Raw genomic sequence first — 17,410 nt, 5'->3', positions numbered from 1 at the left:
TGTAATGAAGCTGCCAGTTGAGGGCTTGTGAGGCATCTTTTTCTCAAACTAGACACTCTAATGTACTTGTCCTCTTGCTCAGTTGTGCACCGGGGCCTCCCACTCCTCTTTCTATTCTGGTTAAAGACAGTTTGCACTGTTCTGTGAAGGGAGTAGTACACAGCGTTGTACGAGATCTTCAGTTTCTTGGCAATTTCTCGCATGGAATAGCCTTCATTTCTCAGAACAAGAATAGACTGACGAGTTTCAGAAGAAAGGTCTTTGTTTCTAGCCCTTTTGAGCCTGTAATCGAACCCACAAATGATGATGCTCCAGATACTCAACTAGTCTAAAGAAGGCCAGTTCTATTGCTTCTTTAAATCAGAACAAAAGTTTTCAGCTGTGCTAACATAATTGCAAAAGGGTTTTCTAATGATCAATCAGCCTTTTAAAATGATAAACTTGGATTAGATAACACAACGTGCCATTAGAACACAGGAGTGATGGTTGCTGATAATGGGCCTCTACGCCTATGTAGCTATTCCATTCAAAATCAGCCGTTTCCAGCTACAATAGTCATTTACAACATTAACAATGTCTACATTGTATTTCTGATCAATTTGATGTAATTTTAAAAATGGACAAATAATAAGCTTTTCTTTAAAAAAACAAGGAAGTTTCTAAATGACCCCAAACTGTTGAATGGTAGTGTATATTTCAGGATGTTGTGTATTCCTGGAAATTATCACAATTCTTGTAAACATTACAGTTTTAAAAACATTGCTTGTCAATTTTTTAAAAAGTGCTATTTTGTCACAAGTTCAGCTGAGGGCAAATTTCTCTACTGAATGAAATACTACCACTATCTCTTTAAAACCATGTCTATCTTTAAACACAATCACCTTTTTTGCCTTTTAATCATATTTTAACATGGGCTTAATACCTAACTAACACTTTAATTTAACACTTAACATAGGGCAGGTATATCCCATAATGCCTCATATCCCATAATGCCTGGGAAGGAAAAACTGGCCATTGGCTCAACTTACCCTAAGGCAAACATGGCTATTGGCTCAACTTACCCTAAGGCAAACATGGCTATTGGCTCAACTTACCCTAAGGCAAACATGGCTATTGGCTCAACTTACCCTAAGGCAAACATGGCCATTGGCTCAACTTACCCTAAGGCAAACATGGCCATTGGCTCAACTTAACTCGCATCTCTGCATGTCTGGCAGACATATCAGTGTGGATGACGGATCACCACCTCAAGCTGAACCTCGGCAAGACGGAGCTGCTCTTCCTCCCGGGGAAGGACTGCCCGTTCCATGATCTCGCCATCACGGTTGACAACTCCATTGTGTCCTCCTCCCAGAGTGCTAAGAACCTTGGCGTGATCCTGGACAACACCCTGTCGTTCTCAACTAACATCAAGGCGGTGACCCGTTCCTGTAGGTTCATGCTCTACAACATTCGCAGAGTACGACCCTGCCTCACACAGGAAGCGGCGCAGGTCCTAATCCAGGCACTTGTCATCTCCCGTCTGGATTACTGCAACTCGCTGTTGGCTGGGCTCCCTGCCTGTGCCATTAAACCCCTACAACTCATCCAGAACGCCGCAGCCCGTCTGGTGTTCAACCTTCCCAAGTTCTCTCACGTCACCCCGCTCCTCCGCTCTCTCCACTGGCTTCCAGTTGAAGCTCGCATCCGCTACAAGACCATGGTGCTTGCCTACGGAGCTGTGAGGGGAACGGCACCTCCGTACCTTCAGGCTCTGATCAGGCCCTACACCCAAACAAGGGCACTGCGTTCATCCACCTCTGGCCTGCTCGCCTCCCTACCTCTGAGGAAGTACAGTTCCCGCTCAGCCCAGTCAAAACTGTTCGCTGCTCTGGCACCCCAATGGTGGAACAAACTCCCTCACGACGCCAGGTCAGCGGAGTCAATCACCACCTTCCGGAGACACCTGAAACCCCACCTCTTTAAGGAATACCTAGGATAGGATAAAGTAATCCTTCTAACCCCCCCCCCCCTTAAAAGAGTTAGATGCACTATTGTAAAGTGGTTGTTCCACTGGATATCATAAGGTGAATGCACCAATTTGTAAGTCGCTCTGGATAAGAGCGTCTGCTAAATGACTTAAATGTAATGTAAATGCTATTGGCTCAACTTACCCTAAGGCAAACATGGCCATTGGCTCAACTTACCCTAAGGCAAACATTTTGACTATATTATCCCAGACAGTTACAAGGACGCACTTTCATACTTGGTTTAGGACCTCATATTGAAGCTTATAGAGATCCCAACTGATCTATAGAACACTCTTAAAATTATTTTTTTAAATGTAGATACAAGCATCATGAAACCTTTAACACATGAAATTAAATTGACTTAATGAAAATCTGTTTTTTTTTTTTTCACCTAACTTGCTTACCACTTTTCCCATGTGGTTTCCTCCTTCAGAGTCCATGAAATGATGACCTCTTCCTAAATATTTGGTCAAATGATTCATTTTGTGTATGGTTTCCTAGAGACAAGGATGGCTCATCTTACCCCACTCTCCCCTACTGTATATCCTATTGTGTACATATCTTACTACTACTACTATGCATACTACTTCTTCTATTACTGGTTATTTTTGATAACTCTTATTGTATTTGATTATCAAACTGCAATGTTGTGGGACCTAGCACATGCACTTCACTGCACCTTGTATGCCTTCTGTATACTGTGTACGAATAAAATCTGATTTTTATTTGATTTAAAGGAGCTTCTCAGTTATACTAATTCCATCCTCTGTTGGCAGTTGCACACACTATTTATAAACTTCAGGTCAGTCTTAACTTAACACAGTATTGGTGTGCGGCCAGATCTTCTAACAATGCCATCAGCTTGCTGTGCTGTGCCAAAGCTCTGTTGTGAGACAGTACTTATTGCTTCTGTCACTCGGTCAGTACCACCCCCGAGAGTGAGAAATGCTCCAAGTCTGCAGACTGTAGTCCACCTTCCTGCAGTTCTACAGAAACCACTTTTTCTAGGCTATCCCCACATAACCCAGTATAGTAGCTTTCACTGCGGCTGTCAGAAACAAAATGGTGAATGTGATTTGGGGAGGGATAGGAAGAGGCAGGAATTGGGTGTGTGCTTGGCAAAAGATGGACAGAGACTGGTCTTTGGGAAGCTTCTTTTGGAGCTAATCCAATTCTGGGCTAATGGAGATGTCATAGTGAAAGCAGATTCAGAAGGGGGGGGGGGATTTAACAGCAGCTTTCAGTAGCTGAAGCAGTCTGGCTAGCTAGATAAATCACACAGCTATGCTGCAAGAGACAGTAAACGACACTCCCGACTTGCAGTATAAGACGTTTGGTCTTACAACCCCGGACACTGCATAAAGGGGTAGTCAGGAGTCTAGGCCACACACAAACACTACATAAGCGTGTTTGGGTCTGAGAAAAGCACCATAGTAAATACATGACTAGCATCATACCTTAGAAAAGCCTCAATGTATAGACAGTGGAGCTTGAGTGAAGATTATTTTATGAAACTTTTCACATCTCCTTTTAAATTTCAACAGTAGCTCATTATAGCACACACACCTGATGCTGCCAAGCTCATTAGCACTCCCTGACAAGCACACCTGTAACTGGTCAATGCCTAATAAGAGGGGTGAATAGAACACTATCCAAAGCAACCAACCAATTAGACACAGTAACATTTTTAATTCAAACAAATAGCCGTCAAAAAGATTGCAATCAACTTCCCTAGATTGTCACTACAAAAGTGACTATACCTAATTAATAATGCCTAATAGTGGAATAGACAGTGTGCGATTACACTCACAGCATATGTGCAGTAGATACATTACTACTGTTTGTGCTGTACTGTGAACGAGAAGAGACCCATGGATCTGGTCACCTTGCAATAGAGACACACACAAGTCAATAGAGCTCAATTTCCATAACATCTCCGCTATTGCAAGACTGGCATTACTACTAAAGATACATTAGAGAGAAAATCACATGAATTCATTCCTGATTGTGCCTATTCATAAAGGCACCTTGGCATCTCTCTGCTTGTTGCCGGATGTCTAGATGTTTTCACGCGAGACAAGAATTGATAAACAAGATGGAAATGGATTTCTTGGAACCTGAAAGAGCTGCACTTTCACTCAGTTGCAGATAAAGAAACATTGATCTGCCCCGCTCAGCAAGCTGTCCAGACCCAGACATGTCTATGAGGACTTTAAGAGTGCAGTTGAAGCAGATTCCCCCAGATTACTTACCAGATGGGGAAGAAAGGGCCCCAAAGCAACATCCAGGCCCTCTGAGACTAAAACTGCCAATTGCAACCAATAGAAGCCAAACTCAGGTATACAATGACAGGGGAAACACAGTAGCAATACACTTTTTTTTACTAAAACAATTGTCTGTTATGCAATTTTTTAAAATACATTTAATGTAAGTGCTGCACTTCTGCTACTATTGATTCTTCTGGAGACATATGATGAAGGTTCTGAAGGAGCCCATCCGGCACACAGTGCAGCTACTATAGTATTGCTAACATACTAAATCTTGTCGTCAGTGTTCCTTAATGAAAATTAAGTCATTTCCTCTAAACAGTCCGTTGATTTCTTGTTGGGGGACCATTTTATGATGAAAAGGACACTAAATATGATTCAGAATTAATTTAATACTAATTGGGTTGGACAAGAGAATAAACCAATGACTTTATATCTGAATGGACAAAGCCATTGATTACGTGACACCGTTCATTCCTATGTGAAGACTCAATAGCGGATTTGAAGCACTATTAGTGGATACTCACACTGCTCTCCAGGCAGGTCTGCCAGTTGACTAGCAGAAGTGACTTTTCATAGCAAGTTAGGATAACTTATGGAGCAGGCTAGGAAAATTAACGCGGTAGGTTAGTAGAATTAGGTTAAGGTTAGGAAAAGGGTTAGGCTTGCTAAAACGCTAAAATTGTCCATGAGCTACTCCAGGAAGTGACGTTGCAGGCAAGCTCAGTGCTGCCCCCTCTCACTGAGTATCTCAAGTTGGAGGCCGAACGGGGTACTGCATTCTGCCATTAGCAACTAAAAACTTATCGTGCTAATTAAAAATAATAACTTAAAATAATTGGTTCAAGGACATACATCTGGTGTAATAGAAGCAATTATTGGTACCAAAACTGTTTTCAAATGTATTTATCTTTTTATTTTTGTACACAAAGATTGACCATGAATATTACCTTCTTCCCATTCACTACAATGGGGGATACTGTTTTCTGCAAACTGCCTGCTGTACTGTGGTCGGCCTTGAACTTTGTGGCTTCAATGAGAGGGGGCAGTCCTTCTCCCCTGGAATAAACACTAAATAAGAATACGTGCTGAATGTTTATTTGATAACAGGACATTGATTTGTTGTTCAAACCTTTTCACTAAATTCCAACATTAAAAGGACTGTGTAATTACAGTTAACATCATTTCAAACATCAATACTCTGCAGGCTGCAGAGCATCTCCAACCAAAGACTTTGTACATTTTGGAAGATTTAAAAGAGTCCAACTCATGCACCTGTGTAAACTGTCATAAAGCACTGTAGCATTTATTTTTTCTATTTTAATAAAAAGCCCAACAAAACCTTTCACCTCACCCCAAAACGTACCCTCCAAATATACAGAACAGTACCTCCTCTCCAGTAGCCCATTGATTATACAAATATGATTGTTACGCATATAAAGGAAAATTAGCCCCGTGGCTATTACCTTGTGAACAGTGTGAAGTGAACCCATGCACAGATACTGTGTGTGACTGTGTGAGAGCAAAGTCTTGCATCTCTCTCATCTGAATATCTGCGGTGATGCTCGTGGCAACGTCATTTCTGAGTCTCACTTTAAGCAAATTAACATCCCCATCATGCTTATGGAAATGCATAAAAATGCTGGGCAGGCCATTATTTTGGCTGCCATGCCTATGCCCCATCCACAGGGCACGAGTGGTCACTGAATGGTTGGATGAGAATGAAATCAAATGTAAATCATATGACATGGCCGTCTCAGTCACCAGATCTCAACACATTTTAACACTTACGGGAGATTCTGGAGGGACGCCTGAGACAGCATTTCCCACCACCATCAACAAAACCCAAAATGATGGAACGGTGTCGCATCCCTCCAGTTGAGTTCCAGGCACTTGTAGAATCTACGCCAAAGTGCATTGAAGCTGTTCTGGCTCGTGGTGCCCAATGCCCTATTAAGAGACTATGTTGGCGTTTCCATTATTTTGGCAGTTACTTATATATGCCACAGAGAAAAATAGGCAAAATAATAATGAATTCCTACATGATTGTGGAGGTAAAATATATGTTTTTGTATGAGGGGACTTTGTCCATTCAATCTAAATGAAAAGTAAAAAAACATTGTCAGTTGCACGCCTGATTAGACACCTAACTTTTTCACTGTGTCATTCCAATACTGTGACCATTTTTGAAAAGCTGTATAGAAGTATCAACAATCACTTGACTGAATCAATTGCTGAAATCTAAGGTGTATCATCGAGAGGTGAAATCTCATACTGATTGACTGACATGATCGGACAAATGATCAATGGGGCAGAGTTTTTATCATCATTATTTATGCCTGTAAAGAGGTATGGGTAGAGTCTCTCAGTGAAGGTGCAGACGGTGAAAGAATAGATATGAGACCCGGCCTCCACATCATAAAAGGAGACCTCCCCCTCCTCATAATCCACAAACACCCCCACCTTCTGAGGCTCCTCTGACAGAGAGAGAGGGACACTGGGCCCAGCGTGAGCCATGTACTCATCCCCATTCATCAGCCCCACAGTCCAGTATCCATTCACAGGACTGAGCCGTACATTCCCCTTCCTGTTGATGGACTCTCTGGCCACTCCCAAAGCCCACCTAGTCTTCCCCTCCACCTGCACCTCAAAGTAAAATCTCCCAGAGGAGAAGCCTTCATTTCCTAGTACACAGGGTACAGGATCAAACCTCTTTGGGTTGTCAAGGAAGAGCTTTTGTCTGTGTCCTAGCTTCACCTGTTTCCCATCCTCAGACAAAATGAGTTTGGGATTTGCCGTATCAGAGTCCAGAGTCACATCCACAGCTGACTGCTGCATTCTCTCCAGCTCGGTCTCAGACAACTTCTCCATCTCTTCATTAAGCGTCTCCTCCAGTTGAGACACAGCTCTCCAAAGGGTCCCGACACACAAACCGCTGTGAACCCTGATCTCAGACCAGTCCTTGGTGCGTGGAAGGGTGCAAAGCGATGGGGAGCTATGGATGACGTGGAGGTGGTCCTCTGTGTTTGACAGCTTCTGCAGCTCAGTGAGTCTCCTTTGTAGTTCAGTAATTTCCTGCTCCAGCTCTTTGATGAGCCCTTCGGCATGCCTCTCTGCTGCTTTCTGTTTCACCTCAATCACCTCAATGAACTCAGCCTGGCTTTTCTCAATAGCGCGAACCAGAGTAGTGAAGACATGCACGCTATCGTCTATCTCTCTCTCTGCACCCCTCTTCCTGAGTACTATTGAGTCTTCCATCTGCTTCACCTTCTGCAGTCTCTCCTTGATCAACCTCTGCACTTTTCCCTTGGTTTCCCACAGCAGACTCTTCCTCGCTCCACTCTCTTCCTCTATGGGGACAGCCTTGTGGAACTTGTGGTCTGTCTCAGTGCAGAACTGACACAAACACGTCTGGTCGCTCCTACAGAACAACTCCAGGGGTCGTTGGTGCTTCTCACACACCCTATCATCCAGGTTCTCCACAGGGTCAATTAGCTTGTGTTTCTTGAAGGAAGCAACTCTCTGATGAGGCTCTAGGTGAGTCTCACAGTAAGAAGCCAGACAAACCAGGCACGACTTCAAGGCCATGAACTTCCTCCCAGTGCAGACATCGCAGGCCACTTCTCCAGGCTTGGCGGGGTGCTGTGTGAGTGTGCTGTCAGCTGGAGCTAGCTTCCGGACATGGGCAGCCATTTCAGAAATAAAAGTATTGACACTGAGATCTGGTCTCCGTTCAAAAGCCTTTTTACACATTGGACACTTGCATAGGCCCTTAGCGTTCCAGTACACTGCGATACAGGCCATGCAGAAGTTGTGTCCACACGGGATGGAGACTGGGTCAGTGAACACATCTAGACAGATAGAGCACTGGAACTGCTCTTCAGACAGGAGACTGTTGGAGGAAGCCATAGCTGAAAGAGGCCAAAAAACATGTTATTATTTTCATGTGTCAATATCAGTCAGTGGAGGCTCCTCAGAGGAAGAAGGGGAGGACCATCCTCCTCAGTGAATTTCATAAAAATAGTGAAGTTATCCTTTTTAAAGAAAACTATAGTAAATATATTCACGTCACAAAATAACTGACTAATCACACTGTTTTGCAATGAAGGTCTACAGTAGCATCAACAGCACTCTGTAGGGTAGCACCATGGTGTAGTCAGAGAACAGCTAGCTCCATCCTCTTCTGTGTACATTGACTTCATTACAAAACCTAGGAGGCTCATGGTTCTCATCCCCTTCCATAGACTTATACAGAAATCATGACAACTTTCGGAGGACGTCCTCCAACCTATCAGAGTTCTTGCAGCATGAACTGACATGTTGTCCACCCAATCAAAGGATCAGAGAATGAATCTAGTACTGAAAGCATAAGCTACAGCTAGCTAGCACTGCAGTGCATAAAATGTGGTGAGTAGTTGACTCAGAGAGAGAAAGACAATCGTTGAACAGTTTAGAACAAATTAATTTCTTCAAAAATTGAAGGAGAAGCAATAGAGAGATTGCAATATTCTATTTTTTCCCCACTTTCACTTACTTAGCAAGCTAATGCAGCTAGATAGTTTAGCCTACTCAAACACCTGGCTCAAACAGAAGGATGCTATGTTAGGTAGCTGGCAATGACTATCCAACACTGGAACTCTTCCAAGTCAAGGTACGCTTTTGGTTTTAATAATTTATTGCCACCTAGGCCCGCCAGTGTAACTGCTAAACTGCATGATTGTAACGGGTTTACTAATGCGTTAGTTCTATTAGCTATGTTGACTATGACGTTACTTGAGGTAATATGGTGAGAATAATGTAGGCTATGTGTAGCGGTTAGCGGTTATGATATGAAGGTTTGTCTTGGAAAGGTATTTTCGTTTGTCACAGACAGCTGATGTGTTGTGCATTGAAGTCCACACGGGAAGGGAAAAGGTGAGGAGGAGAGCACGTAGATGCGAGAAGGAATACAGTGAGCTGTTTATATGTGGCTGTATGTGCTATGAAAGTGAACTGTGTTTACGTGTGATCAGGGTTGTATTCATTCCGCCGATTCGGGTGAAAAACGTTTCTAAAACAGAAGCAAACTGAACGAAACAGGGATGAACATACCGCAATTTGTCCAATAGAAACTCTGATTTGCAACTGTTGGACCAATAATTACCCCCTAAATCAGCTAGATGCAAGCAAGAATGTGCAAAGCGGTATTGAATGTGTCAATGTATTGACTGGCTGTCACCTCAATTTTATTTTCAACCTGTGTCCACCTACGTTGTAAACTTTCATTCATTCATAAGCTGGGTATAGGGAAAATTTGAGTATCATGTAGTAGCCCAAACCTACAGTATCAATGTTATATTGAACTGGTTGAATGGAACATGAATGACAGTCATCCAATATGTGGTTATATTAATAAGGCCATGTTCAAAAAAACATTTTTTAAATCGTCCTCCCTCATCTTAAACAGCACCGACCGCTACTAATATCAACCCATGTCGTAACGTCAAACTATACTATTTTAAACATTCTTTGACATATCATGAGAGTCAAACGCAGACAGGATAATAATTAGGGCTGTCATTTCTTTAGTGTCTAACCTTGTCCAGGCAAAGCTCTTAATTTTTCTACTCACCTCAGTGTTACAGTATGTTGTTGACTGTTCTCCTCTTCGGATCAGAAAAAAAGAATAACAGTGCCTGGGGATTTGGTACAGTTTCGTGGAAATACTCTTAAGTTTCACTTCAGCAAAATGACGTTGTAAGCCCCTCCCTTCGCCATAGTGATGACTAACCTCTGCTCTTAAAGGAATACTGCTTTAAATAAGGTGTATATTTCATTTTACTACACAGATGCCAACTGATAAGGTTTATGTGTTCAAGAGTATTGTATAAACATAATATCATTGTGCCGACATTGTAACTGTAGCTGCTTCTAGGCTAGATTGAACAGACTCAAATGAGATGCTCAAAAGCTACTGCTAATGCTCATGTTCTGTGTTAGAAAAAGTTACCTGCCCATAGAAATACACAAGAGATTTTGGAAGGTACTGTTGAAGTCGGAAGTTTACATACACTTAGGTTGGAGTCATTAAAACTCGTTTTTCAACCACTCCACAAATGTCTTGTTAACAAACTATAGTTTTGGCAAGTCGGTTAGGACATCATTTTTCCAACAATTATTAACAGACAGACTATTTCACTTATAATTCACTGTATCACAATTCCAGTGGGTCAGAAGTTTACATACACTAAGATGACTGTGCATTTAAACAGCTTGGAAAATTCCAGAAAATTATGTAATGGCTTCAGAAGCTTCTGATATGCTAATTGACATCATTTGAGTCAACTGGAGGTGTACATGTGGATGTATTTCAAGGCCTACCTTCAAACTCAATTGCCTCTTTGACATTATGGGAAAATCAAAAGAAATCAGACCTCAGAAAAAAGATTGTAGACCTCCACGAGTCTGGTTCATCCTTGTGAGCAATTTCCAAACACCTGAAGGTACCATGTTCATCTGTACAAACAATAATACGCAAATATAAACACCATGGGACCAAGCAACCGTCATACCGTCATTCCAGATTAAATCTCGCGTCTTGTGACGGCCGGCTGCCCAACAACCTGCCCGCTTGACCCTATCCCCTCCTCTCTTCTCCAGACCATTTCCGGAGACCTTCTCCCTTACCTCACCTCGCTCATCAACTCATCCTTGACCGCTGGCTACGTCCCTTCCGTCTTCAAGAGAGCGAGAGTTGCACCCCTTCTGAAAAAACCTACACTCGATCCCTCCGATGTCAACAACTACAGACCAGTATCCCTTCTTTCTTTTCTCTCCAAAACTCTTGAACGTGCCGTCCTTGGCCAGCTCTCCTGCTATCTCTCTCAGAATGACCTTCTTGATCCAAATCAGTCAGGTTTCAAGACTAGTCATTCAACTGAGACTGCTCTTCTCTGTGTCACGGAGGCGCTCCGCACTGCTAAAGCTAACTCTCTCTCCTCTGCTCTCATCCTTCTAGACCTATCGGCTGCCTTTGATACTGTGAACCATCAGATCCTCCTCTCCACCCTCTCCGAGCTGGGCATCTCCGGCGCGGCCCACGCTTGGATTGCGTCCTACCTGACAGGTCGCTCCTACCAGGTGGCGTGGCGAGAATCTGTCTCCGCACCACGTGCTCTCACCACTGGTGTCCCCCAGGGCTCTGTTCTAGGCCCTCTCCTATTCTCGCTATACACCAAGTCACTTGGCTCTGTCATATCCTCACATGGTCTCTCCTATCATTGCTATGCAGACGACACACAATTAATCTTCTCCTTTCCCCCCTCTGATAACCAGGTGGTGAATCGCATCTCTGCATGTCTGGCAGACATATCAGTGTGGATGACGGATCACCACCTCAAGCTGAACCTCGGCAAGACGGAGCTGCTCTTCCTCCCGGGGAAGGACTGCCCGTTCCATGATCTCGCCATCACGGTTGACAACTCCATTGTGTCCTCCTCCCAGAGTGCTAAGAACCTTGGCGTGATCCTGGACAACACCCTGTCGTTCTCAACTAACATCAAGGCGGTGACCCGTTCCTGTAGGTTCATGCTCTACAACATTCGCAGAGTACGACCCTGCCTCACGCAGGAAGCGGCGCAGGTCCTAATCCAGGCACTTGTCATCTCCCGTCTGGATTACTGCAACTCGCTGTTGGCTGGGCTCCCTGCCTGTGCCATTAAACCCCTACAACTCATCCAGAACGCCGCAGCCCGTCTGGTGTTCAACTTTCCCAAGTTCTCTCACGTCACCCCGCTCCTCCGCTCTCTCCACTGGCTTCCAGTTGAAGCTCGCATCCGCTACAAGACCATGGTGCTTGCCTACGGAGCTGTGAGGGGAACGGCACCTCCGTACCTTCAGGCTCTGATCAGGCCCTACACCCAAACAAGGGCACTGCGTTCATCCACCTCTGGCCTGCTCGCCTCCCTACCTCTGAGGAAGTACAGTTCCCGCTCAGCCCAGCCAAAACTGTTCGCTGCTCTGGCACCCCAATGGTGGAACAAACTCCCTCACGACGCCAGGTCAGCGGAGTCAATCACCACCTTCCGGAGACACCTGAAACCCCACCTCTTTAAGGAATACCTAGGATAGGATAAAGTAATCCTTCTAACCCCCCCCCCCCCCTTAAAAGAGTTAGATGCACTATTGTAAAGTGGTTGTTCCACTGGATATCATAAGGTGAATGCACCAATTTGTAAGTCGCTCTGGATAAGAGCGTCTGCTAAATGACTTAAATGTAAATGTAAATGTAAATACCGCTCAGGAAGGAGACGCGTTGTGTCTCCTAGAGAAGAACGTACTTTGGTGCGAAAAGTGCAAATCAATCCCAGAACAACATCACAGGACCTTGTGAAGATGCTGGAGGAAACAGGTACAAAAGTATCTATATCCACAGTAAAACGAGTCCTATATCGACACAACCTGAAAGGCCGCTCAGCAAGGAAGAAGCCACTGCTCCAAAACCGCCATAAAAAAGCCAGACTACGGTTTGCAACTGCACATGGGGACAAAGATAGTACTTTTTGGAGAAATGTCCTCTGATCTGATGAAACAAAAATAGAACTGTTTGGCCATAATGACCATCGTTAGGTTTGGAGGAAGAAGGGGGAGGCTTGCAAAGAACACCATACCAACCATGAAGCACGGGGGTGGCAGCATCATGTTGTGGGGGTGCTTTGCTGCAGGAGGGACTGGTGCACTTCACAAAATAGATGTCATCATGAGGCAGTAAAATTATGTGGATATATTGAAGCAACATCTCAAGACATCAGTCAGGAAGTTAAAACTTGGTCGCAAATGGGTCTTCCAAATGGACAATGACCCCAAGCATACTTCCAAAGTTGTGGCAAAATGGCTTAAGGACAACAAAGTCAAGGTATTGGAGTGGCCATCACAAAGCCCTGACCTCAATCCCATAGAACATTTGTGGGCAGAACTGAAAAAGCGTATGCGAGCAAGGAGGCCTACAAACCTGACTCAGTAACACCAGCTCTGTCAGGAGGAATGGGCCAAAATTCACCCAACTTATTGCGGTAAGCTTGTGGAAGGCTACCTGAAACGTTTGACCCAAGTTAAACAATTTTAAGGCAATGCTACCAAATACTAATTGAGTGTATGTAAACTTCTGACCCACTGGGAATGTGATGAAAGAAATAAAAGCTGAAATAAATAATTCTCTCTACTATTATTCTGACATTTCACATTCTTAAAATAAAGTGGTGATCCTAACTGACTGAAGACAGGGAATTTGTACTAGGATTAAATGTCAGGAATTGTGAAAAACTGAGTTTAAATGTATTTGGCTAAGGTGCATGTAAACTTCCAAATTCAACTGTACATATACAGTTCTAGACATGCAGTGCCCTCGGACTATCCCTTGACTGACACTCTCCTGGTTGAGAAATGGGGCACAGTGTGGAATTTGTTGTTGTTTAAATGGACAAGCCCTCTCTTGTTTTCGCTTTGACTGGCGTTGGAACACTGACAGGATAGGAGGTAAGATGTCCTCAGAGAGAGTGCACAAGAGAGAAAGAGGGAGTGAGAGAGAGAGAGAATACCACTTCCAGGTATTGATCCTTCACACATACCATCCAAATAAGACCATAGACCGATCCTAACATTTCTGGATTGTACATCAAGACCAGAATGCAGCTGGCTAGCCGACACAAATATGAGCAAAGTTTTGCTTCAGCTCCTGGAAGAAGAAGATGGAAAACAAGACAAAGTGCCATATCTGCATTTTGAGATGTGATCGAAAAACCTTGCAGGAGGGCAAGATTCGACTGAAGTCAGCACATGCCAGTTTTATAAATCAGCTGGTCTGAACATAAAACAAGACTAAATAGATTAAATGAGGTGGATGGTATAAATGATGCATCACGGCGAGCACACAAATGGGATAGAAGCAGAGCTGTAGTTGTTTTACTAGCTCCCATTTTGAGAGGGTGGATACCGTGTATACATTCCCAGTGCCTTGATACCATCTTGCTAGGAGGTCCACTGCATTTTCACTATGGGCTTTCGGGCTTCCACAGCAGTCATGTGATTAGAATTCAACAGCCTATTTAACCTGCCATTGTGGCGTGTGTGGGTTGCCTTTGATACAAGCATGATGTGCTAACAACATAGATCCTGTCTAAAAGAGAATTTGATTGGAGGCATTGGTAACATATCACATGCCTATAGGCTACATCCTTATCATATAAGATGACAGCTTACTACATGGAAGTAAGGCATTGTCTAGGTTAGATGATCCTCTACGAGTCTACTACCCACTAGCAGCTAGTTTCAATGATGACCCCCAAAAGCTACCCAGGGTCAAATGAGGGCTGAGCTTTAAGTAGCTGTTACAGTATCCCATTATTAATGGTTGACGACAACCCCAACAGGCAAGACTCAGTTCGTGTATTTTAACTCGAGGCAAATTTTGGGGTATTCAATTTCTGAGATTTGTACACAGATTTCCTAGCTTTGTTCCAATTTCAGCACGTAGGCCTACTACACAACTAAGCTGGCTCTTCATAAAATAGGTCTACAAACAAATTAACCAGTTACGGTGCAGAGCAACTTCATGCCATCACAATCGCTCATTAGGCCTGTACAATGTATCAGATTTTAACTAGAGCCTCAGCAGTGAAGTCCCAGGGTGCTGGACGCCCTCATAACTACACTGATCAATTTGAATGACTCAGAGACAATGACTTGCTTGCTTGCGCGTTAGTCTAATAAATTTGGCAATATACTTTTTTGGTTGATACGGTTGTCATGCATATTTCCTGATACAGTGCCGCTTAGTATCGAAAACCGTGTGTGTATGTGTTGGCCTGTCGGACTATACAGGCCATGCATGACTGCAACGTCAATTAGTTAAAGTATCGACGCCGCACGGGAGCTGTCCACCAGGCAATGGTGCTGAAAGAGAAAAGGAGCGCCAATGGGGGGGTTACTAAACGTTTGGCACAAAGTTGGCAAATAGGCCTGCTATGTATGTGAATGATTGCATGGACGTTATGCAGGGGGTGGGTTAGCCTAAATATTGTTTCCCTATGCAGATAAGGGCTGTGGTAGTGGTGATTCACACTAGTCTACTCCTGCTCAACCCTTTTTTATCTGCAGAAAACGCATCACTGAAGAACAATGGCTACAAGTCCAACTTCACACCCCAAATATCTACGCATGATATGTCTTACCCCAACCTATGACACTACATTCGGGGCCACATAATATTAAACATGCTTGTCTAGCCTCTATGCTGAGTTCCTTATCCGAGTGGCTTGGTATACTTACACATAAGCGTGGTAAATAAACGCCCATCCCCGTGGTCTTTCAAGTGCATTATATAGAAAATTCTGTAGTTTCCTATAGCTGGGGTTTTTCTTCGGCGTTCTCCCACCTCTTATGGCACTGGACCTCCGTCTGCATAGGATACTGGTCCGCTTTGTGCTTTCCGAGCCCGCAATCAGCTGCGCCCCGTCCCTGCTAGATTCGGGAGCCCCGGGGTCCAATCCGACAAAGCCGACTTTGTGCTTCTTCTCTCCGGCTTGAGTTGGGTAAACCCCACCGTTAACATTTTTCTGCACCATTCTAAAGTCGAGGTGACTCAAACCGGGAGTTTTCAATCTCGTTGCGGGGTAGCATCACTGGTGAGTGTTGTGTGTGCTCGTAAATGCAGTCGTTGTCCCTCTGGAATAGCAATTGCAATGTCCATGCGAATGCGAATCTGCAATGTGTAGCCTATACCGTATAGGCTTCTCTCTCAGCTCCTTCCGGCCGTCTGACAAGCCTGGGTAGGGGGAAATGCGCTTTAAATATTTAACAATCTATACACGTAGGCCTAAGCTAAATTATTTAAATATATATATATATATATACTGAACAAAAATATAAACGCAACATGTAAAGTGTTGGCCCCATGTTTCATCAGCTGAAATAAAACATCCTCAATTTTCCATACACACAAAAAGCTTATTGCTCTCAAATTTTGTGCAGATATTTGTTTACATCCCTGTTAGTGAGCATTTCTCATTTGCCAAGATAATCCATCCACTTGACAGATGTGGCATATCAAAAAGCTGATTAAACAGCATAATCATTACACAGGTGCACCTTGAGACATCTGTGGCATTGTGTTGTGTGCACATTTTAACTGCACATTTTAGAGTGATCTTTTATTTTCCCCAGCGCGAGGTGTACCTGTGTAATGATCATGCTGTTTAAATCAGGACTGGCCACCCCTCAGAGCCTGGTTCCTCTCGAGATTTCTTCTTAGGTTCCTGATTTTCTAGGGAGTTTTTTCTAGCCACCTTCTACATCTGCATTGCTTGCTGTTTGGTGTTTTAGGCTGGGTTTCTGTATAGCACTTTGTGACTTCGGCCGACGTAAAAAGGTCTTTATAAATACATTTGATTGATCAGCTTATTGACATGCCACACAATAAAAGGCCACTCTAAAATGTGTAGTTTAGTCACACAACACAATGCCACAGATGTCTCAAGTTTTGAGGGCGTAGTGCAGGAATGCTGAGTGCAGGAATGTCCACCAGAGCTGTTGCTAGAGAATTTAATGTTTATTTCTCTACCATAAGCTGCCTCCAACGTTGGTTTAGAGAAATTGGCATTACGTCTAACCTGCCTCACAATCGCAGACCTTGTGCAACCACGCCAGCCCAGGACCTCCACATCTGGCATTCTTCACCTGCGGGATCGTCTGAAACCAGCAACCGGACAGCTGATGTAACTGAGGAGTATTTCTGTCTGTAATAAAGCCCTTTTGAGTGGAAAAACTGGCAAATGGATGGTTTAGGACGACCTTAGAACTTGCTAATTTAAAGTCTAAGTTGTAAACAAGATTCCTGTACGCAAGTACACAGGCCTCGATGGATTGTTAAGAAATTCTAAAATGATTCATTCCAATATCCCTCTTTGCCATCACTCAAGTATTGCTCCTCAGTCAACACTCCCTTCAGGTTATGACAGGGGAGAGCATAGCCTCAGGCTTTCATTATATCTTGCACACAGGTAATGCAAAGTCTTCCTTAGTCAAGATAATGGAAACAAACATAATCATACTGTATGTTGCTTCCCTATCATGTTCACAGTTGGGATTGAGCGTAAAGGA

The 17,410-nt window shown here is 43.7% G+C and overlaps 2 protein-coding genes across 11 annotated transcripts in view; both read right to left on the bottom strand.

The window, feature by feature from the left end:
- LOC139557169 (potassium voltage-gated channel subfamily KQT member 2-like) overlaps positions 1–16,098 on the bottom strand; it is a 46,826-nt gene extending 30,728 nt beyond the window's left edge. For 3 of the 9 annotated variants that reach the window (XR_011671346.1, XR_011671347.1, XM_071371624.1), the window contains exon 1: positions 15,581–16,098. Coding sequence is in view for 7 of the 9 variants with exons in the window: in XM_071371624.1 (XP_071227725.1) it covers positions 15,581–15,876 (296 nt within the window). In the remaining 2 variants the exon portion in view is untranslated. The remainder of the gene's footprint in view (positions 1–15,580) is intronic. The other 6 variants (XM_071371619.1, XM_071371620.1, XM_071371621.1 and 3 more) reach the window with 3 other exon arrangements.
- Positions 5,170–15,719, bottom strand: LOC139557171 (E3 ubiquitin-protein ligase TRIM39-like). Of its 2 annotated transcripts, none has more exons than XM_071371625.1 (2): positions 15,581–15,719; positions 5,170–8,187 (listed from the first exon to the last, which is right to left on the bottom strand). In XM_071371625.1, exons 1-2 carry the CDS (start codon positions 15,627–15,629, stop codon positions 6,518–6,520), a joined length of 1,719 nt encoding a protein of 572 aa, XP_071227726.1. In that variant the 5' UTR covers positions 15,630–15,719; the 3' UTR covers positions 5,170–6,517. The 2 variants fall into 2 exon arrangements, with proteins under 2 accessions (XP_071227726.1, XP_071227727.1); XM_071371626.1 differs by lacking the exon at positions 15,581–15,719 and adding an exon at positions 9,888–10,038.
- Positions 16,099–17,410: the final 1,312 nt, after the last annotated feature.

The sequence above is a fragment of the Salvelinus alpinus genome, chromosome 28 (genome assembly GCF_045679555.1).
Source record: "Salvelinus alpinus chromosome 28, SLU_Salpinus.1, whole genome shotgun sequence".
NCBI lineage: Eukaryota > Metazoa > Chordata > Actinopteri > Salmoniformes > Salmonidae > Salvelinus > Salvelinus alpinus.
Note: the sequence above shows the minus strand (reverse complement) of the source record. Positions and strands in the feature narration are given on the sequence as shown.

What these genes read in the sequence shown, in the direction of transcription:
- LOC139557171 (XM_071371625.1), bottom strand. Translation starts at nt 15,629, where the DNA reads ATGCACTTGAAAGACCACGGGGATGGGCGTTTATTTACCACGCTTATG. An exon ending in TTTATTTACCACGCTTATGT is followed by an intron (nt 8,188 to 15,580) that starts GTAAGTATACCA and finishes GGCCTCTTTCAG; the next exon opens with CTATGGCTTCCTCCAACAGT.